At 34.7% G+C, this 27,231-nt stretch overlaps 1 protein-coding gene across 3 annotated transcripts in view; it reads left to right on the top strand.

Annotated features, from left to right (window-relative positions):
- CSMD3 (CUB and Sushi multiple domains 3) overlaps positions 1 to 27,231 on the top strand; it is a 1,240,952-nt gene that overhangs the window by 357,688 nt on the left and 856,033 nt on the right. For all 3 annotated transcript variants that reach the window (XM_042923788.1, XM_042923787.1, XM_042923786.1), the window contains exon 5: positions 14,969 to 15,176. In XM_042923788.1, coding sequence (XP_042779722.1) covers positions 14,969 to 15,176 — 208 coding nt within the window. The remainder of the gene's footprint in view (positions 1 to 14,968; positions 15,177 to 27,231) is intronic.

The raw sequence follows: 27,231 nt of genomic DNA, 5'->3' as shown, positions 1-27,231 counted from the left end.
TTCTCTTGTAGCAGAAAATTAGAAACAAACAGTAGCAGTGAACCTGTCATTTAACAGAAATGGTAAGAGTGGAATGAGATATGTGAGCCTGTGAATGGTCTACCCACCCCCTGCTATGGCAATTTTGCCAGAGGGAGTAACAAGTCAATTTTGCCATCACCTTGCCAGAACCTTCTCTTCATCCACAAAAATAAAACTTCAGGATACTGATAAAGAAAACAGAAAACATGCTACTGAGAGACTGCTGGGAATATTTAGGCCAACAGACATGCCCTATCAAAATAATGATAATTTTACAAATAACACGCCAACTTAGATAAGAAACTCACAGAAATTAATTTAGGTCACACAATTCATTAGCATCACATTTATTCCTGGGTCTCTGTGATCCTAGGGTACCCAGTTTTAAGCTCAACATAATACTGCCTATCAAATAATTTTCCAAGACATTTCATGGGCATACACACACACACACACACACAATATATATATATATAATTTAGGTGTCTAACATAAGCCAGCTGTGTTTTATACTTGGGATAAGGCTGTGACTCATGAACTAGTTAGTAATGTAGTGAAGGTCACATGACATTAATACTCTAGAAATAAATGAGAAAACAATAAAAATACTGAGTAGTGATAAACTAAATAAAGAAAATATAACAAGTGATGTGACAGCGACTGATAGGGGACTATTTTAGCTGATAAAGTCATTGCATTAGTCAAGGAAGACCTCATTGGTTTGAATGCAGTCATAAAGTCAGCCTCCAGAGGTCTTGAGGAAGAAGCTACCAGCCTAGAGATAGTTAAAGTCCTAAAGTTCGAAGGAGCTCTGTTAAATTAAAGAAAATGAAAAATGAGCAGTATGGCTTGAGTTTACTGAGAAGTTTATGAATTAATATCATTTAAGGTCATGGTAAGGACACTAGTTTTATTTCAAATTCAAAGAAAGGCTATTACAGTGTCCCAAACAGGAATGTCAATAACATAATTAAATTTTAATTAAAAAAATACTTCTGGCTTTCCTGTAGACAATACATTTTTATATGTTTTTATATTTATTTATTTTTGAGAGAGAGGGAGAGAGAGTGAGTGAGTGGGGGTGGGAGGCAGAGATCGAGAAAGTCACAGAATCCGAAGTAGGCTCCAGGCTCTGAGCTGTCCTCACAGAGCCTGATGTGGGGCTCGAACTCATGGACCACGAGATCATGATGTGAGCCTAAGTCGGACACCTAACTGAGCCACAGAGGAAACTTGAAAATACATTTTAATAGGGTAAGATAAGAAAGAGGAATTGAAGTTAGGATAGAGATTGAACATTGAGAAACGATGGAGCATAAATAAGTAAACCCACCAAAAAACATAGAAATAGATAAATATTTGTATACAGATTTAAAGTTAATGGCATACTTATTGGCAAAAAGAAAATGAAGACTAATATATAGCTACTGTTACTCATATTAAACCTGTTTCTTATATTAAAAGAACTCATTTCCCATCAGGGAAGATTTGTGGAATACACATATTCTAGTTTAATGACTGGTTATTATTCTTAGAAGAGTGTTAGACAAAGTTAAAATGTCTCTTAATAAAATGATTTACATCTACCCCTGAATGATAAAATCAAGGGGTCAATAAGCTTTAATTGGAGGGGGAAATACTCTAATTTTACAAGAAATCATTCAAAGTCCACTTATAGTCAGTGATATCCTCCAAAACCATTCTCTTCCATATCATTTAAGAGATTTTGGCCACCCATTGATTATCAAGCCTATTTCTAAGCACTGAAAATACAATGATGAGAAAAATATACATTGTTTCTGTCTATACAGGGTCACATTCTTACTGTTTAAATGAGCCTATCATCATAAAATAAATTTACAGAGTCGCTCAAATTTACAATTTTCCATTTTCGAGTAAACTGGGCTCAAGTTCTTAATTTTGGATTGGGTAAAACACTGTATGAGATTTATAACAATGAACACAGGTCATAAATGACTTTTTAGTTTTCAGGCCTACGAGGTAGAACAGAGAGAAAGCATCTCAAAAGTACATCAAATTTATTTATTTAATTGTTTATTGATTTGGGGGATGTAGAGAGAGAGGGAGAGAGAATCCCAAGTAGGCTCTGTGCTGCCAGAATCTGACATGGGGCTGGAACTCACGAACCTTGAAATGATGATCTGAACCAAAACCAACAGACCCTTCACCAACTGAGCCACCCCAAAGCCCCTCAAAGATATATCAAATTTAAATCTGAAAATGAGAATTCTTTATTTCTGGAAATTTTCTGTAAAAATCCATTTGACAAAATGAGTTGCAGTGGGGTGAATTTACAGTAGGACCATGTTGCAATACTAAACAAATGTTCACAGTTGTTCAATATATATTTATTTGTCACCCATGCAATATCCATCAGAGGTGTGGTGACCCCTATTGATCTTATAGTTATTGCCAGCTGTGGTTATTGTTATCTTGAGAGGTTTGTGAATTAAGATTGTTCAAGGCCATGGTAAGGACATTGATGTTATTCCAAATTCATGGAAAACCGTTAAAAAGTTTCAAACAGGGGAGTATGCATGACATCTGATTTCCATTTTTAAAAGGTATTCTAGGCTTCCCTGTAGAAAGTAATATAAAGGATAAGAAAAGAACATAGGTTTTAAGTTGTGGTCTATGTCATTCCTATGCTGGGAGGAGGTCAAAGGATATTTTTAAGGACCAGCCTTGGATGTGACTTAAGGCCCTTTTGCCCAATTCCCACTAGACAGCCTTTAGCTTGAAGGCACTATCCTAAAATCCTGGGTGCCGGTGATATGCAGTCTTGCTGAGGAAACAAGAGCAATAAACATCATAATATTGTTTCTTCTTAACAACATTTCTAATCAGAATTTGGATGCAAAGTTTTCTTGTATCTGAATAACTTTCTTCTGTTTTACTAGCCTCAACCACTGCTTTAAACTCCTACAGTTTCTAAGAGCTCCGCCTCCAGATGAGAATCAGTAACCCCTCCTACTGAAATTTATGTAATCAATAATGATGAAATAAACAAAGATTTTAGAAAGAGTAATTGCTACCAAAACCAGTTAATATGTTTTATTAATATTAAAGATTTCCCTTCAACCGTTGAATGGATGTTGAAAAAGATTGAGCTCAATGACCTAGATTGCAGAATTGACAGTGTATCTGGAGATAGTTGAAATAGAATAGATATTGTCATCTTGGGAGAAAGTATAGATTATAAAAAGAGCAGTAGCAGCCTGTTATGAAAATAACTGGCAGGGGAAGAGGAGGCAGTGGGATGATGGATAAGAAGTGGTTACAGGGATGCTTGGGTGGCTTGTGCAGTTAAGTGTCCAACTTTGGCTCAGGTCGTGATCTTGTGATTTGTGAGTTTGAGACCCTGATCAGGCCCTCTGCTGTCAACGTAGAGCCTGCATTGGGTCCTCTGTCTTCCTCTCTCCTCTTCTCTCTCTCTCAAAATTAAATATTTAAAAAAATAAGGAAAAAGAGAAATAGATAGGTACAAGTGTAATCAGAAAAGTATTTCAAAAAGAAGCCAAAACAAAGGAGAGTTTTCAAAAGGAATGAGTTAATAATCACGTTACATGCCACAGAGAGGCCCCTTAAAACATATTGAACATGTATGTGTTCTTTAGGAGATCAATGGTGAAGTTAGGAAAAGGGTTTCAATAGAGTGTGCAGAAAAACAAGATTGCAGTCAATTAAAGGATGACTAGAAGGTAAGTAAGTAGAGGCATTAAACAAAGCTAAATTTTCTGAGGAATTTGAAAAGGGAAGAGGGGAAATTGACTGTCAGGAAAAGATGGTTAAAGAAAAATTTACTCTAAAAAAAGGGGGGAAAAAGAACAATTCACTGTGACTTGCACTTTGGGGGTAGGGGTGTTGGCTTCACTTGTATTTGGGCGTGTGGGATGGTGTTGGAGACAGATTTATCAGCTTAAGTGATCCCAGGTGGAGTGAGGACCTGGCATTAGGCAGAAGATGGGGTCAAGTACCCAAGTGAATGGATTCAATATTTTGCAGGAGAACTAGTCCAGTATTCTTGATTCTAGTTAGGCATTAGAATCCCCTAGGGACCTAACAAGAAAAAAATTGCCCTACACTGGCGTCATTATTAACCGATTAATTAAGAATCTTGGCATTTACTCCATTGTCAATCAATTAAACAAGAATTTGGGGGTAAAGGATGAATAATAGGCATTTTAAAATGTTCCTCACATGTTTCTAACGTTTAGTTTATGTTTAAACAAAGTTGATAGAATTTGGGAAATTTGGAGGGAATTAATACCCTAAATATACTACTCACTTTTGAAAATGGAGTAGCATTAGCAGTTGCCTTCTGAGAGTAAAAAGCATTAACGTGTGTGGGGACTCAAGGTGTGCGATGAAGATGAAAACGATGGTGTAAACAGGACAGGGATTTTATAAAAGAGAGGAACTGTGATGGTGTCTGCCTTTTCCCTGAAACAGTAGTTCTCAAACTACAAATTTCTGAGATCTTCCCTACATCGACTGAATCAAATCCTCTGGGACCCAGCAGTCAATGTTTCAAGCCCATGAGATGGGGCTCATTCATGCTAACCTTTGAGAACTGCTGACCAAGCCAGTTATGAATGTCTGCATCACCATCTCAGGGGATTTAGGAAGAGGTGGGCCAGATTTGACCAGTCTCTTAGAGATTGAGGGGATACCCCATGATATATTTACCAACTTGGACAGAGATGTGTGCTTTTGAGTTATTTTCCCTTTGACTTCATAATGCTTTTAATTAAAATAAAGCATGTATACAGACAAGTCATAATTCACAAGGGTATAGCTTCGTGAATTTTCACATAGCAATACAGCCTTGTTACTATCACCCGGGTCAAGAACAGGATATTACCAGAAAGTCAAAAATCTCTGGAACACTAACACTCCCTCCCAGTCACTATCCTGTCCTTCCCTGAAAGTGAATATTCTTCTGATTCTAGCACACACATTGATTTTACCTATTTTCAACTTGAGAAAATTGAATCTTACTGTATGCGCTCTTCAACCCGTGTTCTTCTTTGTGAGATTGATTATATTCTTGAATGTAGTAGTAGTTTATTTTTAGAGACATTGATACATTATAATACTAAACTACTCTCTCTTTATTCTGTTCCATTAGTTGACTGGCCTGTATTTACTTTTAATTCCTAATTGTTTTGATTAGTGTAGCTGTATGATAAGTCTTAATAAGCTTTATTTTCCTCTTCACGATTGTCTTAATTATGCCTAGCTTTTTTTGCAATTCTAGATAAATTAAAAAATCAGCTTGTCAATTTAAATACATGCATACATACACACCAAAATTTTCATTGGGATTTCAGTAAAACCATAGATTAATCTGAGGAGTACCAACATTTTTAGATTGCCAGTCTGAAAGCATAGAATATGTACTAACATTGATTTGTATTTTTCTTGCTTTATTAGTTTTGTTTCTAAATATTTGAAATTTTGTCCTATCAGAAATAATATTTTTAAAATTCCAGCGTGTAATTGTTCAGTGCTGAAATATTTATGTTAATGCCTGTATATTAGTGATCTTGCTAAATTCACACATTATGTGATATATTTTGTCTGGCGATTGTCTTGAATATGCCACATTTATAATTCAGCAAATAATATTTACAAAAATTTAAAAAAAAGGGGGGCACCTGAGTGGCTCATTTGGTTAAGTGTACAGCTCTTCGTATTGGCTCAGATCTTGATCCTACAGTTTGTGAGTTCAAACCCTGCATCAGGGCTATCAGTACAGAGCCTGCTTAAGATTCTGTCTCTCCCTCTCTCTCTGCCTGTCCCCTGCTCATACACTCTCTTTCTGAAAATAAATATTGAACAAATACATATATGTATATATATATATATATATATATATATATATACACACACATATATATGTACATATATACATACATACACACACACACATATATATATATAATTCAGCAAATAATAAAGTTACATTTTATTGAATTTAAATATGCAGAAAAATCTAAAACATAACTCACTTCTACCTTGTGGGTGCTGAATAGCAATAAGCACTTTCCAGTTAAGGTCTCCTTTCAATTATGAAGCTTTTGCCATGCAACATACATCTTGTTCTCATTCATTCATTCATTCATTCTCAAGTTAGTTAACATACAGTATAGTCTTGGCTTCAGGGGTAGAATCCAGTGATTCATCACTTACATACAACACCCAGTGCTCATCCCAACAAGGACCCCCCTTAATGGCCATCACCCATTTTTCCCATCCCCATCAACGCTGTTTGTTCTCTGTGTTTGAGTCTTTTATGGTTTGCCTCCTTCTCTATTTTTATTTTATTTTTCCTTCCCTTCCCCATGATCTTCTATTACCCTAGAAGATTGCTGTGACCCAGCAATTGCACAACTAGGAATTTATCCAAAGGATACAGGAGTGTTGATTTGAAGAGGCACGTGCACCCCAATGTTTATAGCAGCACTATCAACAATAGCCAAATTATGGAAAGAGCCCAAATGTCCACCAACTGATGAGTGGATAAAGATGATGTGGTATGTGTGTATACACACACACACACACACACACACACACACACACACAGTGGAATACTAATACTACTCAGTGACGAAAAAAATCAAATCTTGCCATTTGCAATAATGTGGATGGAACTGGAGGGTATACTAAGTGAAACAGAGAAAGACAGACATCACATAATTTCACTCATATGTGAAATTTGAGAAACATATATCTTGTTCTTAAATTTTATTTGGCAATTCCTCTCATTTTTCCACTTAATTTTGACTTTTGCTCCAATAACCATACTATTCCACTACTTTGAAATAGTGATATATTCCTTGTATTCTCTTTTTATTCTACTCAGATCAAATATAATTTTATGATCAGTTCAAATAATTATATTTTACTCATTTACCTGTTTCATACTTAATTCAGTACATGCAAATAAACATCTATTCTATGTAGATTTTTTTTTAATAATAGAGGTATAATGTGAACTAAAATAAGTACCATCCATATCTTTATAGAGTTTACAGATTAGAGGGAGACAGAGATTTCAAATATCTATGTGGGGGAAAAGTCTCTTATCAACATGTGGCCTCTTAGGTCACGTGGGGCACAATATCCAGATAACATAAGGAGAAAAAAAACAATGCATATGATCTTGTGGGAGGTTTTTATAGGCAAAGCTTGCAGTGGTAGCTGATGTCTATTCACCATAACACAGTTACATCGCCGAGCCTAGCTAAAGGGGCACAGGAAAATTTGCCCTGGTTGAGCAGCTGCCTCCACTCCAGTTACAACAGCACATGTGAAAGTGGAACAAAAGTTTTGGTGCTTAGGTAGTTGTCTCTGCCACACCAGAATGCCAAAAAAAACTTTTGCCTCTTTTATCAGTGGTTTTTAGTTTTCACCACGTTTGGAATTTATTTTTTGGCCATTATATCTTCAAATAGTTTTCTGTGCTTCCTCTCTGCTCCACTACCTTTTGGAAATTCAGTATCATTTATACCTGCTATAAGGCCCATTGAACAATTATTTTCATTTATAATAATGCATATTTTGTCTCTTAAGGTTTTATTTGGTTATACTGTATATCTTCCCTTCCTTCCTCACTACATTCACTGTGTTCACTTTTTTCTGTAAAGGGCTATATCATGAAAATTTTAGTCTTTGCCTGGTACATATGGTCTCTATCATACATTTATCTTTGATTCTAGTTTGTTTTTCACCTGTTTTTATAATTCCTTAAAATTATGAAAATGATGCTTGGCTCTTAGGCAATACAAAAACAGGGTACAGGCCAGATACAGCCTGAGATGTAGTTTGCCAACCCTTGCTTTAAATAGAAGAAAATAGTTATAATTCCATCATCTTGATCATTTTTGTTCAGTTTCTATTGAATAATAGTTCTTTTAGTAAGGAGTCATATTTGCTGCTTCTTGAGGTGGCTACTTATTTTTCACTAGATGTTGAACGTTGTAACTTTTAAGTTATTGAGTGTCTGGATTTAGTTATCTTCGTTTAAAGAATGTTGAGTTTTCTCCTGATACAAAATGAAGTTACATTTGGTTCAGGTAGTGTCTTTTGAAGTTTATTTTTAAAATTCCTTAGGGCAGTTTTAGAGTAAACTTTAGGGATAGTTTAGCATCTCTAATGAAGTTCCTTCCTTCTGAAATTTCTACTGAATACTCTGGTTATTTTAAAAGGACTCTCCACCCTACCTGGAGGGATTTGCCAACTATTCAAGCCTGTGTGTTCTCTTGGAGCCATTCAGCACAAAGATCCTTGGTCTCTCTTTGCCAGTCCCTATGGAATTTCACCCTTTACGTGTATATTTGCTTGTATTTAGCAAATACCCAAGTCATTACGTTGCAGGTTTTGTGAGTTCTTTTCTGCAGAGCTCTCTCTCTGGAATCCTGTCTTGCTACTATGGGAACATCATGCTTCCTGAACATCATGTTCTACTTATAGTCCTGGTCTCTGGTCCTGAAAGTGCTTCTAGATAGAAAGCCAGGCAGTTATAGGACTCTTACCTTCACTCCTCTCCTTTCTGGAAATCACAATTCTGTATGGCCCTGGTGCAATGTTAAAAAGTTTTATTTTTCTCAGTTTTTATGTTTTTTTTTTTTAAGAAAAGCATGTAAATTTGCTCCCTGTTATGCCATGGCTCCCTCTTTTAAAAAAAAAATTAATGTTTATTTATTTTTGAGAGAGAGAGAGAGAGACAGAGAGAGAGAGAGAGAGAGAGAGAGAGAGAGGGAACGAGAGAACATGGGTAAGGGGCAGACAGAGAGGGAGACACAGAATCTAAAGCAGGCTCCAGGCTCTGAGCTGTCAGCACAGAGCCCAATGCGGGGCTTGAACTCATGGACTGGGAGATCATGACCTGAGCTAAAGTCAGACGCTTAACTGACTGAGCCACTCATGCACTCTTGTCATGGCTCTGTCTTGATTTAAAGATTTCTTTCCCCCAAGTCTTTAAATAATTTAAATAATCATTGAATTAATGCTTTTTATATTTCTTGGAAATTTTAAGCTGAATATTTAAAAAATCCACATATTAATTATTTAGCGCATTCGTTACCTTACCCTCTTATTTCCAAACATGTCTCTTAAGAAGATAAATTAAGAAGGTAAATCAAGGCAAGATACTTTCTCCAAAGCATATTTGAGTATTTAGGGTACTTAGGAATAAACCCTTAAGGTTGAATGCCATTATGCTTAGCTTTCTTTCCCTTTCTGTGAGGTGTTCATCTGGATGAACGATGAAGGCTTTTCTTCAAGTTGTTATACATCTCTGATGAATTTAATTTTATCTATTTTGGTATAAAAGCAGCTGAAGGAACCGGACTGAGAAATGAAAATGATAACAACCCTTTAATTTTCTCTATAATCATCAAAAATCTACTTCTCTTTTCCTTAAAACATGGAACAGCATTATGTGTTGTGCCTTGAAAAACATAAAACCACCGTTCTAGAAGATGTACAATTTAACTACTCTGTTGCTCAGTTTTCTTCTCTATGAGAAAAGTGTTTCTCCTTAAGTACAAAGATGCATAAGGCTGAACCATGAAATGCAAACAGGGAGAGGTATAGAAATGAAATGGTTGCTCTGCATATGTAATACAATGGATAATTTGTTAATGTTATTGAAATAGTTTGTCAAGAGGTACAACAGTGATGTCTGTCTTCAAAGGAACAAGAATCCCCACATAGATGTCAGTTTTACTTGACTACTAATGGAAGATTGAGATTTAGCAAGGGAGAGTTGCAAAAGCTTTCCCATGATATAGTCTGGTATTGGATTGAATGCTTAGCATCTGGAGTTCAAGTGTACACATTTTCTACAATTTACAGTTAATTTCTCTTTATTGATAAACAAGTCTATTTCCTATCACCCCTGTACCCCATCCCTAAGGTATTTCAGAAGAAGCCAATAGCAGGGCTGAGCACAGTATGAGATCAATATCTGAAAAGATGTGCTACAGAAAACTGTTTTAAGTGTTTTTTGTTTTTGTTTTTTAGTTTTTTATCCTTTTTTTTTTTTTTTAACTGTCATGGTTTGGAGCCGTTCCAATTTGCAAGATTTAAATGAAATGTATGGTCTCATACTCAAACCCCAAACAAGCTCTGGTATTTTCAGTATCTCAATGAGTGTCATAGAAATTAAAAGCAAATAATTTAATTCTTAGAAAAATATTGAACTTTTTTCTTAATATTTATACTTCAATACAATGAATTTTGATTTTATTTGGGACTTTTCTCCCTGCTCTACAGGTAAGAGATTAAAGAGATTGTTTACTAAGTTTACATAAATTCAGTTATTTTAAAATTCAGGAGTGGAAGTTATTTGATGATAGCTTCATAAGATTATAAACAAGGAAAATTAATTTTAATAGAATTTGATTTTAAATGTCATAATTTTTATCAATAGATTTGAGTACATTAAGAACTTAAGAGAGAGTTGATAGCATTTTCCCCAGACAATTGGAATAAGTCCTAAGTCAAAAAGATTATTTTTTAGAGTGCTTTTTCTTAAAAGACCACATTGTGCTCAGTGATTATATTGGCTGAATTGGTTGTTTTCTTCCTGTTGTACAATAGATTGATTCTGGGAGCTTCTTAACATACAACTCTCCATCATCCAGCTTATGTATACATGCATGTAGTTTTTGCGTACTTTAAATCTTATAACCTATACACCTTTCTTAGAACAAGAGCAGAGTAACCACCAAGCTTATTATTATCCTCTATATTCTTTAAATAATAAGCAATTACATTTTGAAGCCAACATAACTTCTAGTTAACTACAAGAGAAGTCTAAGATATTTAATCACATTGTTTTACTATTTAGGTGAAAAAATACTGTTGTTACAAACAGGCCTAAGAGGAGTATTCCAATTTATTTTATCATGATGCTATTTATTCTTACGTACCTCCAAAGATCTAACTAATCTTTTGAAGATACTGAGATAAAAATATGCTAAGACACTGAAAAAGAAGAGATTGTTTATCTTTTTGAAAGCAATAAAGCATGGAAAAAAATTGCCCGAACTCGTGATTCAGCCCCCTAATGTGATCCTCTATTTTCCCCTCTGTCATCTCCAAAGAGCTGTCAGAATATTTTCAACACCAAAATCCAATCATGTCATCTCTGCTGAAAACCCATCAGTAACTTTCCATTTCTCTGGAGAAACTCCATAAGGTTGTCAGAAAGGTTCTACCACGTATAGCCCCTATTTGTCCTTCCAACCCTAACCGAGCCCCTCACTGTCTTGGCAACAGCACACGGATTTCCTTTCTGTTTGGAGAATGCCCATTTCCTCCAGTGGAAGTGTCAGTGCACCCGCTGAGAACACTTTTCATTCTGTTTCTCATCTAGTTGATGACTGCTGTTCACCCTTTGGGTTTCTAATCTAGCATCACTTCCTCAGAGAATCTGTTCCTGAATGCCCTAACTAGTTCAAAGCCCAAATATATGACATCAGTACTAAATGCTCCTTCTTCCCTGGCCTGGCAGAAATGTAATTTTAAGTGTTTGTTTTCATTTGTTTAGAACCTCACACTCTAATTGTCAGAATGCTCCACGGGGCAGAGGTTACCCTAACTTTTGATCATCGCTGTAGCCTGAGAGACTAACACAGTTCCACTTTGTACCTTATAAATCTCAATGGATATTTCTTAAACATATGACCAAATGAATTGACTTTAAAACCCGCATAAAGTTTGTAAAAATAACCAATATGATCCCATGTGTGTCTGGAGTCTGTTAAGAAATGGTTCTCTTGAACAAACTTTCAAATAAAAATTATAAAATTTTTATAAAATAAAATAAAATAAAATTTTGGTTTAGGTATATAATAAAATACCTTATACGTTATAAAATAAAAATTTTGGTTTAGGTAATGCATTCTGCTATAACAGTTTATGATTATAGAAAATGTATTGGCTTTTATAAGTATTGTATTAAATCTAGGCCAAATTACAATATAAGGGTTATAATGTTCAGATAGGGCTAACTATTGTATATCTAACGTGTACTAAAAGCAACCTACCTATTTCACAATTTTGTCACATACTGATGCTCTGTTAGTCTCTGTAGTAATAAAGAGATCAAACAGAAGTACTGAACAAAGAACTTGATACAAGAATTGGTAAGAGCATTGGTTTCAATGCTGGAAGATCTGAGTTCCCACCTTGTTTTCAAGTGCAAGGCACTCATACTTTGGAGTTGAAATTATTTTGCTGTAAAATAAAAATTTCCCAAGGAAGAGCTATTTTACAAGTTGTGCTCCATCTCATGTATCAGGAGTTTGGGTTGATTTCTCTCTTCTGTGAGGCTACATTGAAGAACTTCAAGGAAACCATGCAGAGAAATTGATTTGTATGCCCTGTAGTTTTGGGGACACAGTGTATTATTATTAAACCATGGTTGAAATACTTAAATGTCGATTATAAAGCCATAAGTCTGCAGTTGGGGAGAAACTGCATTTCCACAGAGGATGAATAAATGAGGTATATTTTCATTTGACCAAATGAAGTGTTTTTGTGCTGGAGTTCTGGTCTCGAATTGTCTTAAATCCTGCCCAAGAGCCCCACCTGGAAGGATAAGCATTCATAGTTGGAAAGAGATTGAAGTCCATTATTCTATACCCATGGTATAAGTGAGAAATGTAGGCAGCCAGACAGACACATTCCCCCACAACAAGGGAACTGATTGGGACACCTCTGAGGATCCCGTGAAAAGACTCATGAGCATCTTTCTTTTATCATCTGCCAAAGCCCCTGCAAATGGTACCAAATCAGTGTCAGGCAAATAAAAAGATTCATGTCCCCTAATCCCTTCTACTCCAAACTAGGAGGAATCACAGAATGCTCAGTGTGTAGGGGTGGATGAACAAAAATGCTCAGAGGGAAAAATAAGAAAGAAGAGACCACACCTCTGCCTTACCTCTGCCCCATCTGCCATAAGCCCAAGCTAGGGAGAGCCAAGAGTCTTAATCCAATGAAGTCAGTTATTTTTCATGTAGGTAGGACTAGACATATTAATCAATGAACTGAGATTCTTGAATGAAAAAAGATTTTTTTCTTTCATCTGAATGTCAACTACAGTGTTCTATGTTTGTCTAATATTGTATCTAGAGACGGGGAAATAAGCATCTCACAGAGCTATGGTTTGAATAGGTTGTGTACTAGTTATACTACAAACATACGATAGTGTAACATTTTATTTCCAAAGTACTACTCAATACTGGTATTGGTCCAGGGAAGACAAAGATTAGAAGTAATTTGAGGTCAGGGCTAGGGGAGTGCAGGATATGTTTACCAGAGGTTAAAGTAAAGGTATTGAGGGAAAATACTATGTGTTCGGGGAAGAAAAGTGTAGTAATGTGTTTCATAGTCTAGACAGGATGACAAGTTCATTCCAATTACCCAACATATTTAAGAGAAAGGTCATGCAATAAAAATAAATATAAGTTTTACAGTAGTGGGTGATAAAAATTAAATATCTTTTAAGAGCAATGTACTTATGCTTTGAATTATGGGGTTAAATGGATAGTGTCAGAAAGAACCTAATGTTATTTGATGCATACAGTGTAATACTAATGTTGTCCCTAGTACCAAAGCATTTTTCTATTCCTAGACCATTGAGAGGTTAAATAGGATGATGCCCATCTCTATTTATTAAAGTTATGGAGTGTTACGTCATAGATCTCGTCATGATAGAGCCAGAGTTTTTCTCCCAACATTTGATTTGAATTGATGGAATTTTCTGAGTGACTCAAGAAAGCAACAAAAATCTTGAGACAATTTATTGAACAAGAAACTAATAACCTGTTAATTTGAATGTCCTAAACACTGTTGTAAAACAAGGAAGTTTACCTTATATATCTCACACTAAACACAGATGGTCATGTAACCCCTCTGTTAGAATACACCACTGGCCAAAAGTAGACTTGGGGAGAACCTATGACCTCTGAGAAATGGGGACTTTAGGTCCCAACACAAAGTTAGTAGAAAATTTATTTATAGTATTGTATATACATATATAAATACATAGCAAAATAGGTTTACATTATTTAGTGGAGTTACAGGGAATATGTTATCAAAGATTTTAGTTACTATATTATTTCTCTCTAAAGTTTCCTGGATATATGATGTATTATTTAACAAGTGTCCATTTAACTATTTATTTTAAAAGAGCAAGTGAGAGCAAATGCCTGCAAGTACAAGCAGGGGAGGGGCAGAGAGAGAGGGAAAGAGGACCAATCTCAAGCAGGCTCCTGCTGTTAGCACAGGTCCTGATGTGAGTCTCGAACACATGAATTGTGAGTTCATTACCTGAGCCTAGATCAAGAGTCAGATGCCCAATTGACTGAACCAGTCAGGCGCCCCTGTGATGTATTTTTATTTAACGTTTAATTTCACACTTTCAATAGCTTTCAAACATGCCACCGGCAAAAATTATATTCTCTCTTAAATTGTTTCTTTATTTTGTATGTACCTACATTAAAAAAATAAAAACAAAGCTCAGCCCTACCATAAACCTGTCCAAAGTGATTAAAGATTTTGCATGACAAACCTTAAGAATGATGTTGCTTTTGTTTTATTCATCACCTAATCAATGAAAATAAAATCTTGGTCTTGTCCTGAGATCTACTAGCACTGTAGATTTTTGACTTGCTTTCATTGCTATTTCAACTAATGGTTATAACATTGTCAAGACAGGGTTTATATTTATGTATGTGCTGAAAATGTTTTCATGGACTTCTCATTTTGTTTAATCTCTACTAGTACAGTATGCACTTGGTGTCACAATATTTGGACTGCTATATTTATCCAAAAATGTTAACGGAACTGCTTTAATTGCATTTCCCTTAATGACTTATAACTGAACATCTTGTTCTTATTTTCACAGCTGAAGACGCATGTGGAGGAACAATGAGAGGATCCAGTGGCATCATTTCAAGCCCTAGTTTTCCTAACGAGTATCATAACAATGCTGATTGCACTTGGACCATTGTAGCAGAGCCTGGGGACACAATTTCACTCATATTTACGGATTTCCAAATGGAAGAAAAGTATGATTACTTAGAAATAGAAGGTTCTGAGCCACCTACAATATGGTAAGTAGTTTCTGTTCTAACCTAACATTGATGCCATCGCCTGAGGCAAAGAACAGCTGTGTAATGGGTCTTTAAAGGTTTTGTTTTTTAAAAAGAACTTATAGTTACAGAAAAATTATGAAGGGGCAACTGTCAGAGCTGAGGGATACTTTTGAATATAAGGGTACTAATATATTAAATAAATTGGAATTCTGAAAGATGGAGCTCTCCATTATTATCAATTCATTAATTCATTCAATGGGTCGTAATATTCATTACCAATTAAAAGTAATGTGACTTGGGCACCTGGGTGGCTCAGTCGGTTGAGCGACCGACTTCGGCTCAGGTCATGATCTCACAGTCCATGGGTTTGAGCCCCATGTAGGGCTCTGTGCTGACAGCTCAGAGCCTGGAGCCTGCTTTGGATTATGTGTCTCCCTCTCTCTCTGCCCCTCACCTGCTCATCCTCTGTCTCTCTGTCTCAAAAATTAAAAAAAAAAAAAACATTAAAAAAAAAATAAAAGTAATGTGACTTTATCACAACATGCATAAGGAAAGAAAAGTTGTTCCTAATGTGAACTCAAGTTACATTCTTACCATGCCAGTTGGTAATTCTTACCATGCCATAATATGGTAATATTCTTACCATGCCATAGTTGGTAATTCCTTTCCAATTAACTGTATAGTCTTGGAAATAATTTGCCTTTGTTTTTGTAGATAAATCTTTTTCTTAATCTGTCATATGAAGGCAAAAAATTAATTATTATCTGGGTTAGTATGGTCTCTTTTTTTTATAGACTTCAAGCCATGGTCTCATGAAAACTGTAGAGTTTTCAGAACATGATTTTAAAATGTAATATTTTTAGAAGAAAGTGTTTCATTATACAGTTAAAAAATGATACACTGATATGAGCAAAGTATAAAGTAGATTATGAATCAGTAATTAAGCGAGGAATGATACGATTGGTATAGTGAGGTAATAGGTAAACATGACACCTGGAGGGGCCTTTTATACCAAGTAAAGGATTTGATAAGAACGAAGGGAATTTATTAAAGTGTTTTGTCAAAAACAATTATGTGAAGAGGTTTGAAATTTCAAATGATTTTTCTTACTAAGTGCAAAGATTGATTTGAAGTGGGTCTTAGTTAGCTGGAAGCTCATTTAAGAGGTGATCGCTGTAATCCAAGAAAAAAAGCATGGTAGTCTGCATTAGAATGGTATTGATGGAAATAAAGAAGTGGAATAAGTTAAGGGATATCTAAGGAGGCATAATGAAGAGGACTCTAGTGGATTGAGGAGTGGTAAAGAAGGTGATGTTTAAAGAAAACATCATTTTCTGACTCACACGAATTGGTAGAGAAGGTCGCGATATTCAGTGATTTGAAATTGTTGAAGGAAGGTCAAATTTGGAGTGGGAAGGGTATGAATATTAAGAATTGTTATATATACAACATATGTAAATATAAATTATTATGTAAGTATAAATTGTCATCTAACAGACAACTGTGTCTGACGGTATGATTCAGGTGTTCTGCATAGAAGCGTAAATGTTATGTAGTTGATCTCTAAGGTAATTGAACCAATCAACATCAATAACATGGGATAGCTAGAGATAGGTCGGAATGAGATGAGAAGGAACCAGGACTGAGTCTGAGCACCAACAGCATGACAGGCCCAAGTTTAGGGGGATTATCCAGCAAATACACTGCGGAAGTGCATTTAGAGGGGCAGGAAGACATCTGGGAATGAGGTATCACACAGGCAAGAGGAGGGAAATGTGAAGAAAGAGGAAACAATATTGATGCTGAAAGGACACTAAGTAAATGTTTAAAAATAAAACAAGTGTATTTATAGCCATCTCGGCTTTGGCAAAAGTACCGCCTGTCTGTCATCTTACACATTCCTTTGAAGATAAGACAAAAGTAACACACTAGCTATACCTACTTTGCTTTGTATTTGCTTGTGTTTTCCTCTACCCTCAGGCTGTGAACTCTCAGGGTAATATAACTTTAACTCTTCCCAGGATAACTTCATGCCCAGGTCATTGAAACTCAGCAGAATCCTGGTTGAAAATTAGAGAATTCAAAAACACTTGTTTTAGAAATGACTCCTTCTAGCATAATACATATTGGAGTCCTATTCAGGTGGATGAAAATGCTATGAATTTTCCAATAATGATACCATCTTTTGGTATGCAAGTGATCCCATGAAAAATCTAAGGTTTTAAACTCCAAATGCATTTGATTACTAGATATAATGAAGGAAATTAGGAAATAATGTTTTGTAGTACCTGTTTCTTAGTTACCACTAAGCTCTAGAACAAAGGCATTTACTATGGGGATCATAATATCCCCATTTATGTTCATGTAGTCACTCTCTTTACAGATCGTGTGTTCTTAGTAATGGTTTGTATGCTTCTGTATGAACATCTATTTGTATGTTTCTGAGTTTCTAGAACAATGTAGCTTGTCCAATAATAGCATCAGATGCACAAATTGCTCTTCTCTGAATTTTCTAATTAAATGACACTGGGCTACTTAATTCCTTCTTCCTCAGGAAGGAAACAGTAACTTAGAAATTTAATGTTTTACTATCTTTTAAAATTAGTGTTACAGTAAATGTTTAGGTAGACTTGTTAAAATCCTGATTACATATATAATATGACTCCACAAGGTCATTTAGCAATTCGCAAGAAAATGATACAAATGCCCAAACTGTATTGTATTTCTATAGATGCCAGCTTAAAGATGCATATTGTCAGTAAATTATTATTGTGTATAGCCACTTCAGCATCGTAAAACAGTTTTCCTTTTAATTATAGTAGTTATGGAATTGATGTGTAAAATGATCTGTGAATAATTAAAATAAAATTTTAAATCTAATCCTAGCCCTCTAATTCCCTTAAATCTTTTAATTTTCTCATATCTTTTTAAGATATGGTCATCAAAATGAAAAATTATATTTCAGGTGGTATTACATTGGTTCTTCTAATGCATTGTTCATATAATATTTTTAATTCATAGTAGAATTCAAAAGAGAAATGTAAAGTAATGCTGAAAGGGAGATATTCACATTCTTTTTGTTAAAATTACAAATGGTTCCTTTGACTTCAGGTCCCTCACTGAGGGACTGGGGACTTGCCATTGGCTACCGTTCATTAAATTTTGTCCTGAAATGTAGGCAGTGAGGCATCTGTGTTTGACTTTGGCAACATAGACTAAGCCAACCCAATAACTGTGTTGCACAGAGAGTACTATCAATTAGCCAATGCCTCTCTTACAAGGTGTATATGCTAAATCTGTAAGTTTTGATTTGTTAAACAACACTCAACATCACCACTGCTTGATCCAACAGGAATGCAGAGGATCCAGTTAATACTGGATGATAAAAATTTTATGAGGCTCGACCAATGTCCACTGATTCCCTTGCAGCAAAATGAAAAATCACATAGCACAAAGAAACTTCAATTCTAGTTTCAGCTTTGACTGATTGTTGGTAGCTAGGTAAGATAACTGGATAAGTTATGTCACCTTCTTAGAACTCAGGTTTCTCATCTGCAACATCCAAGCCTTTTCTTAACTCTAATATTATTTGGCATTATGCTTAGGTACTAAAACAGGGGCCAGGAGGTTGGAAGTAACTATATATTGCCTGATTTACAAAGCCTCGGCTGTAGAGTTGGATTAGGTACTCTTTGAAATTGTTTCCAAACTTAATCTCTTTAGGTTCTTACTAGATTCCCATTCATTCAGTGTTCATTCAGCAATGACTTATGGGGTATTCACTGCATGGCAGGCATTGTTTTTGGTACCCAGCAACCAAAATAGTGGAGAGGCTTGCTCCTGCAGAATTTATAAAATTTATTTATAAAAGACAATAAACAGTAACCACTGTAAATAAGTTAATGACATACTCTGTCTACAGAGTGATAAGAAAGAAAGGGTGAAGTAGGATAAGAGAGGTCAGGAGAGTAACTGTGGGATGATGGAAGTGTAGGTAACCTAAGTGAGAAGTTGATATTTGAGCAAAGTCTTAAAGGCAGTAAGGAAGTTAGACAAGCAAAATCTCAACAATAGACATTCCAGGCAGAAATACATTTAGAGCAAACACATAACTTAGAGTGGGGCTCATTGGGTTTAAAGGAACAGCTAGTAGGTCATTGTGGTTACAGAAGAATTGCCATGGGTGAAAGTGGTAGAAAAGAAAGACAATTAATGGAGCCCAACTTTTGGTCTAAGTGAAATGTGGACTATTAAAGGGTTTTGAGCACCTTAGTGATCAGACTTATGTTTTAAAGGATCACTCTGGCTGCCATATGAGGAACAAACACTAGGAAGGAAAGGTAGAAAAATAGACATTATTTGCAGTAAGCTAGGTAAGATATTGTAATTGTTAGAATTATAAAATAGCAGTGGAGGTGATGAGAGTGGCTAGATTTTCTAGATAAAGTGAAGGGAAATTCCTAGCTGATGAGATGTGAAATTCAAGAAAAAGGAGGAGCAGGGGTGCCTGGGTGGCTCAGTCGGTTGAGCGTCCGACTTCAGCTCAGATCATGATCTCACAGCTTGTGAGTTCAAGCCCCACTTCAGGCTCTGTGCTGACAGCTTGGAGCCTGGAGCCTGCTTTGGATTTTGTGTCTCCCTCTCTCTTCCCCTAACCCACTCACATCCTGTCTCCATCTCTCTCAAAAATAAATAAACATTAAAAAAATTTAACTGAAACAAAGAAAGAAAGAATGAAAGGAAGAAAGAAAAAGGAGCAACAATAGCTTTAAGAAGTGAGGACAGCTCTAAGGTTTTTGAAGGCATAACAGGATGCAATATCCACTGATATTGAGAAGGTTTTTTTTATAAAACCTTTTTTTTTTTTTGAGAGAGATGACAGGGAGCTGAATTCTGGACATGTTAAGTTTGAGATGGCTAATACACATTCTGGTGAAGATTTTAAGGGAGGCAGTTGGATACACAAGTCTTAGTTCAGAATTAAAGGTATGGGATAGAGGTCTAAATTTGGAAGTTCAGAGTTAGAAGTGATTGTTAAACTAAGAAAAGAAAAGGTTAACAACTGAGCTCTGGGACACTCCAAAAGTCGGGAAAACTAGGAAGAACAAGTAAGAGTTTGAAAAGGATTATCGATGAGCTAGGAGGAAAACCAAGAGCATATGGTTTCTTAGAAACCAAATGAAGAAAATACATCAAGGAGAAGGAAATGATCAATTGTGTCAAATTTGATGATCAGCTAATAAGATGAGCTCCAGAACTGTTCATTAGATTTCATAACATGGAGATAATTGATTACTGTGTTGTAAGGAGTTTTGTGGGTGAATGTCTTTATCAGAGAAGAGAAATTGCAGATAATTAGTACAAATAAGCCTTTCAGCAAGTTTTGCAAAAAAAGGTGAACAAAGAAATAAGCCTAAAAGAGAAAGTAGAGTCAAAATAATTTTTAGATTTAGATTTAGTTTTGGTTTTTGGTTTGTTTATTAATTGGGAGAGATAAAACCATATGTTCATGCTAATGGGAATGACCTACTAGAGTGCAAAAAATTGGTGATGGAGAGTGGGGAGAATTGTTAAAGCGAAAAGTGAAGGTAATGAAAGTAATACTCCCTTTTAAAAAAATCTGTTTGTGGGGTTCCTGGGTGGCTCAATGAGTTAAGCATCCCAACTCATGGTTTCAACTCAGGTCATGATCTCACAGTTCATGAGTTCAAGCCCTGCATTGGGCCATCAGCACAGAGCCTCCTTAGGATTCTCTCTCTCTCTCTGCCCCTCCTGCTCACTCTCTCTCTCAAAAAAGTCTTGTTGGTGAAAGGAAGGAAGGTGGGAAAAATCAGTCACTAGAGAGTGAGGAATATCAAGAAAATGAAAATTAATAGGTCAGGCTGGGGACTACTCCATAACAGAGGTTTTATGAGAGGAGTTTATCAATTTGGAAGCTCCACATACAGAAATAAAAAAGTAAAGTGTTGTTATCAAAGACTGGATCCAAGAGGAATGAGTGGTTAAATATCTCAGATTTAATAATTATAATTTTTTAGATTACAGAACATACATAATACTAGAAAGGTCAGAAAGACAATTGTATATTGGAACCAGAGGAGAAATGAGTTTGCTTTGTAAGGTGTCACATTGAGGGTTAAGCTGGATTTCCACAGAACATGTCTGTGTCCACCCCGGAAGTTGGAAATGTGTAACTCAATTATGATATTATAACAATATATTATAACATATATAACTTAATATTATATATAATTTAATACTATATTACATGTAACTATATTACATGTAACATATATTAGAAGCCATAAAAATTGAAGTATTTGTTAAAGTCAAGGGAATGAATACAGTTACCAAAATCAGAATATGAGTTAAAACATATTCAGAGCATATGGCATAGGAACACCTCTTTAAATTAATTTCATTGAAATTAAGGATGCAATAAGGCATATGGTATATTTTTAAGTCATTTATACACATTTGTTGATATTTATTAGGTAGTTAAAATAATGCTAAACATTTAAATTTGAACTGGTAAGATTAGTCATAATTTCAGATGTCTGGTGACTCCCATCCAAAGATGTTTCCTTCCTTTGTGCACTAGAGCACTTCCTTGCCTACTAAAGGGTGTCATGCCCATGATTTTCTTAACTCTTTTCTACACCATCAGTTTTTGCTCTGTGATTGATCAGTTTTCAACGAGCTGTAATGTGGTTTGTTCCACCATTTCTTTAGAACTATCTTTTCCAAAATGACCAATGACATCATAGTTCCTACTTCGGCACTTACCTCACTTGATTTATCTGCAACATTTGAATTTGCTGGTCATCTCTTCTTTTCTAGAACAGCCATCTCCCTTGTTATTGTGAAGTCATTTCTTCTACCTTTTGTTGTTACTCACTGTGTCTTTTCAGACCCTTTTGGGGGTGGGGGCTTTTCTTTCTTTATCCACTCTACACATGCTGGCTTCTGCCCAGCCTTGCTCTTTTTTTCACTTTTCATTTCTATTCCCTTTACTGTGGAATTTGCATGAATTGTCATGATTTCAATGGTCTTTTCTGATGTGTATAATTGTTGTCTTATTTTGTTTCTATTTGTATCCATACCTTTACTAAAACAACAGAATCTTAAGGAGAGCTCATATCTAAACTTATACATAATGCCTAAACTACCCATTTCACACCTTAGGTACTTCACATATTTGTGAAATGAATACATAATTTTTGTCCTTTATAAAAAAAAAAAAGCAGATCACTTGACCATCTGTTTTCACCTGTTTTCCAAAGTGATTATACTTGATTTGATCGAAGCCATATGTATTAGTTTGGATTAGGTTCAGGTATAAAAAAAGAAAAAGTGAAAAACAAACACCAACAGGCTTGAATGAGATACAATTGTTTTTAAATGTAAAATTCTGGAGGTAAATATACAAGACATTTATGAATACCCCTGGCACCAAACACTTGGGATGCTTTCATATTACCCTTCTATTTGTAGGTGACCTTCATTCCAAAGATCATTTCATGTCTAAATTGAGTCCAGAAAGTAGGTCAAAGAAAGGACCAAACGGTACTCTTCAACTTCTCTGAAGGTTCTGGTTGCTGCCCTACATTGTTCTATTGCATTTTATACTTCTGCTTATATTCATTGGCTAAAATTTTGTTACATGGACACTTGGCAGTAAGAGACCCAAAGAAATATAATTCTTATTCTAGGTGGTCTTTGCCCAGCTAAAATCCTATTATTATGAAAGAAAGGGAAAAATATTAGAAGAAAAGTAGAAAAGTGTTGCACTGTTTTTACTTATACAGTCCCTCCAGAGAAAACCTGAATCTATTGGTATTTTACTTAAAAGTATGTGCATGCCTATACTGATATGTATTGATACAGATACGTACATGTATATGTATATATGAATATGTATATGTGTTATATACAGATATAGATACAGGTATATAAATATATATAGAAATATATATGTATACCTGTATATATATACATATGTGTATATGTTTCACTTATATATAGTATATATGTATGTATTTTATGTGTGCTAACACTTCCACATTTAGTAGTATTTTTCAAATGGTGTTTTTGTAGTATCTATATCAGAGTTGTCTGTGGTGTTTGTTAAAGTACAGATTTTCCAGCTCCCACACAAATCTGTTGATTTACGTTCTGTAGGCATGGAATCAGGAAATCTGCAAACTAGGTGATTCCAATGCATTGCTATAGAAATTAAAGCGATACATTTAATCAATACTGAAACTATGTTATGTAACTGTCCTGTGAGCATCCCACAGAGCTGATATATTTTGAACCACTAAAAATGTTAAAGGACAAATTAACATGATATATCAAGCTAATGAAGCTAACTATGTAATACATATACATATGTATTTGTTATAAACTTATGCAATGAATAGTACAAAGATTGTGCTAGTGGGTCAACAAATTTTCTAACTAATCACGATAAATTAACTAGAGGAAACTGGCCATAATCGTGATTCTGCAAAAATAAATACGACAGACACTAATCCTATTAAACAGGTGTTCCTGTTTGCTCCCTTCTGACAATTATTAGTAGGCTAAAACATGCAATAAAGCTATAGTTCTGTATATTACTACTTATCCATAGGGGTGAAGTAACTTGATTAAATATCTATTATGATTTTATAATTTTGAACTACCTTCTTTTTATTGTGATAAGAACATTTACCATGAGATCTTCCCTTAAAATTTTAATAGTAAAATACTGCATTGTTAACTATAGGCACAATGTTGTATAGAAGATCTCTAGAACTTATCCATCTTGCATAACTTAAACTTTATATTTGCTGCATAGCAACTCCCCCATTCTCCCTCCCCCATCCCCTGGCAAATGCCATTCAAGGATCTGCTTCTGTGAATTTGACTGTTTTAGATAGTTCATATAAGTGAAATCATGCAGAATTTGTCCTTCTGTCACTGGTTTATTTCACTTGGCAGAATGTCCTCAAGGTTCATCCATGTTGTCCAATATACCAGGATTTCCTTCTTTTCTAAGGCTGAATAATATCCTTTGGTTTTACCACATGTTCCTTATCCATTGTTCCATCAAGGTAAATTAGGTAAATGCTTCTCTTTAGGTAAATTAAATAGGATGCTCATAAAATGATAAGATACTACAGCCAGGAGGGATTTTAAGGATTCAACTGCCCTGTTTTCCCCTTTGAGGGAGATGAATCCTGAGACTCAATGTATGTATGTTGAAAATTCATTCAAAATGACAATTGAGATACTCAAATACTTGCCCCAGTGTACTTTTTAATAAAATTACCTCTTGTTATTGTGCATACAACGAGGACTTTCTTAAAATATACTTACACATACATACACACATACTGTATATTAGTAAAACATTATAAAACCTGAGAGTTTGACATATAAATATTTTAGTACATATTAATGTTTTTAAATATAGTCTTAAGTTATTTTACACTGGGTTGATGCTTAAATATAATTTTGCTGTAAAGATTTAAAAATTATTCTAGATATCTGAGAATGCCTAGTATGTTTAATCTATCATTTTAGAACTTTTAAATATATTTTTTCTGCCTTAAGGGAGACTCATTTGGGATTGTAGCAGGAAGAGGCAATGTATATAAGTCATGGTCATCCATGGAAAAAAGAGTTACAATAGATGCTACAACAGAGTTATATGAATCAGGAATTAGCACAAATATGTTTACTTAGAGAAGTGTTTTCAAAGGTTTCTAACAAATCAGTTCCATTTAAAAGCAAACTGTCATTTTTTATTTTTTTAAGATGCAAAACCTTTTGTTTTTGGAAGTAGCCATGTCTTGAACATATTAATAATTATATATATACACACACACACACACATATATATATATGTTTTAAAATATATAATTGTTATTTGTACATACTTGTTTGTGACAAATTTGAAGTTATCCTTCTAATTATTAGTGTGGAGAAGAAAAATCCTTTAGTGATGTTTTTATACCTTTAAGAACCAGACTTTAAATTCATGTTTACATCTTTATTAATTAATTTATTTATACAATAAATTGTATTTCCAAAGAGTCCCTCTATCCAAAGAAGTAAATGAGTGCCTATTCTGTTTTTAAATTGAAGAGTAAATTTAACTAAAATATTGTAGTTATGGAGTGTGTTAATTAAAGATCTGTGTTAACTTCAAAGGGAAAAACATGTCTGATTACACGGTTCTTGTGTAATTTTTCATAAAGACTATACAAGTGTACATATCTCTAAAGTTAAACCAGAACTCTAGTATATGAAATTTAGACTAATTTTATGATCTTATTTAACCCATAGAAATCAAACGCCATCTTGTTTGTCTCTGTTATCCGTGAGGACGTCCCAGTATCCTTTGGTCTCTTTACCTCTTCTCTAATAAACAGCTCCTATGAGTTTAACCAGAGCTACTACAATTCCCAAACTCAATATTCTTCTTGCTTACTCTCATCATCTGTTTTTTTTTAATATCACCATAAGTTCTAGTGCTTCCCATATTCACTTCCATTTAATTTATTAACCTGTAACTTAGGAGGCAACACCACTCCATTTTGTCAAGAGCAAGGTGTGAAGCAATAGATGTGTCTGCATGTACCTTCATATGTGTGCTGACCAGAAATTGAGATACATTCTTTCTAGTGGTTTCTGTTTTTTCCTTGATGAAAGAGGCAAGGCCATCTGTGGAAAGTGAGAACAGGTGATAGGCTAGGATATTTGAAGAATGGGATCATTTTAAAATATCTTTTGTGGAGAATGGGAAAAAAAAAACAACAACAAAAAACCCAAGCAACTAGGGGAATCGAAGGATTGGTTGGCAGTGTTTTGGATCCAGTTGGAATTTTACAAGGTGAATTTGTAGTGGCAACAACTGGTGAGCTTTCATATTTCTAGAACACTACTTAGCAACTTAGATCCAAGTATAAAAAGAAAGGCAATGGCATTTCTGTTTCATGTGATGTCAGGATAATAGAGAAGGAAGTCTTGATAGAGCATAGCCTGCAGAGGGAAAGAAGTGACTTTGAATAGAGTTCGCCTCTTCTCAGTACACAGGTTTTTATGTCTAAGTTTTCATTCATTCATTCATTCATTCATTCATTCATTCACTTAAGTATAATTGAAATACAATGTTACATTAGTTTCAGGTGTACAACATAGAGAATTCAACAATTCAATACAAAACTAAATTGAAACTTCAATGAGATACTACTTTACAACCTGTCAGAATGGCCAGAATTAAAAAGATAAGAAATATCAAGTGTTGATGAGGATGTGGAGAAAAAAAGAGCCCTTGTGCCCTGTTGGTAGGAATGTAAATTGGTACAGCCACTGTAGAAAACGGTCTGGAATTCCTCAAAAAATTAAAAACAGAAATACCATATGATCCAATAATTCCACTACTAGGTATTTACCCCAAGAAATTATCCATAAGTTTTATCTCTGAGTTAGTATATGGCATTTATTCCTGAAAGCTTGCATAAAAAGAAACAAATGCTAATTGGGCATCTAAAAGTCTGTGAAATGCAGTATGAGGTTTTAATGATTTATAGGATATCATATGCTGGTATATATGTTTCTAATACATAAATAGCTTAGATTAAGTTTTTAAATAAACTTGAAATATGTCAAATTTCTTCATTTTGACAGGATATTTTTCTGAATTATTTCATTCTTGTTAAATAATATGAAAATACAATTATTGATTTAGTCAATTCTTTTGAAAGTTTCCTTCAGTAATTTTATTCACCCTCTAACATAATTTCCATAGAACTAGCCTGTGTCTAACTTGATTAATTTTCCTTATATAGCAAATGGTTTTATATCCTTCAAAAACTCTTAGTAGCAAATGTTTATCGCAAAAGTGCTTTGATGCCACAAAGTTCAAAATAATTAGCCATTCCATATGGAATTATTTACAACAAAACTTTATAAAGCATAAAAGTTAAATCTTAAAACCTATTTTTCAACAGACTTCTGGGTGAGCAGTAGAAGACTTTGGTTGTAAGTCACACTTCTCCGCAATACTCTCTCTGCTTCAGCG

Source organism: Panthera leo, chromosome F2 (genome assembly GCF_018350215.1).
Source record: "Panthera leo isolate Ple1 chromosome F2, P.leo_Ple1_pat1.1, whole genome shotgun sequence".
In the NCBI taxonomy this organism is placed as follows: Eukaryota; Metazoa; Chordata; class Mammalia; order Carnivora; family Felidae; genus Panthera; species Panthera leo.
Note: the sequence above shows the minus strand (reverse complement) of the source record. Positions and strands in the feature narration are given on the sequence as shown.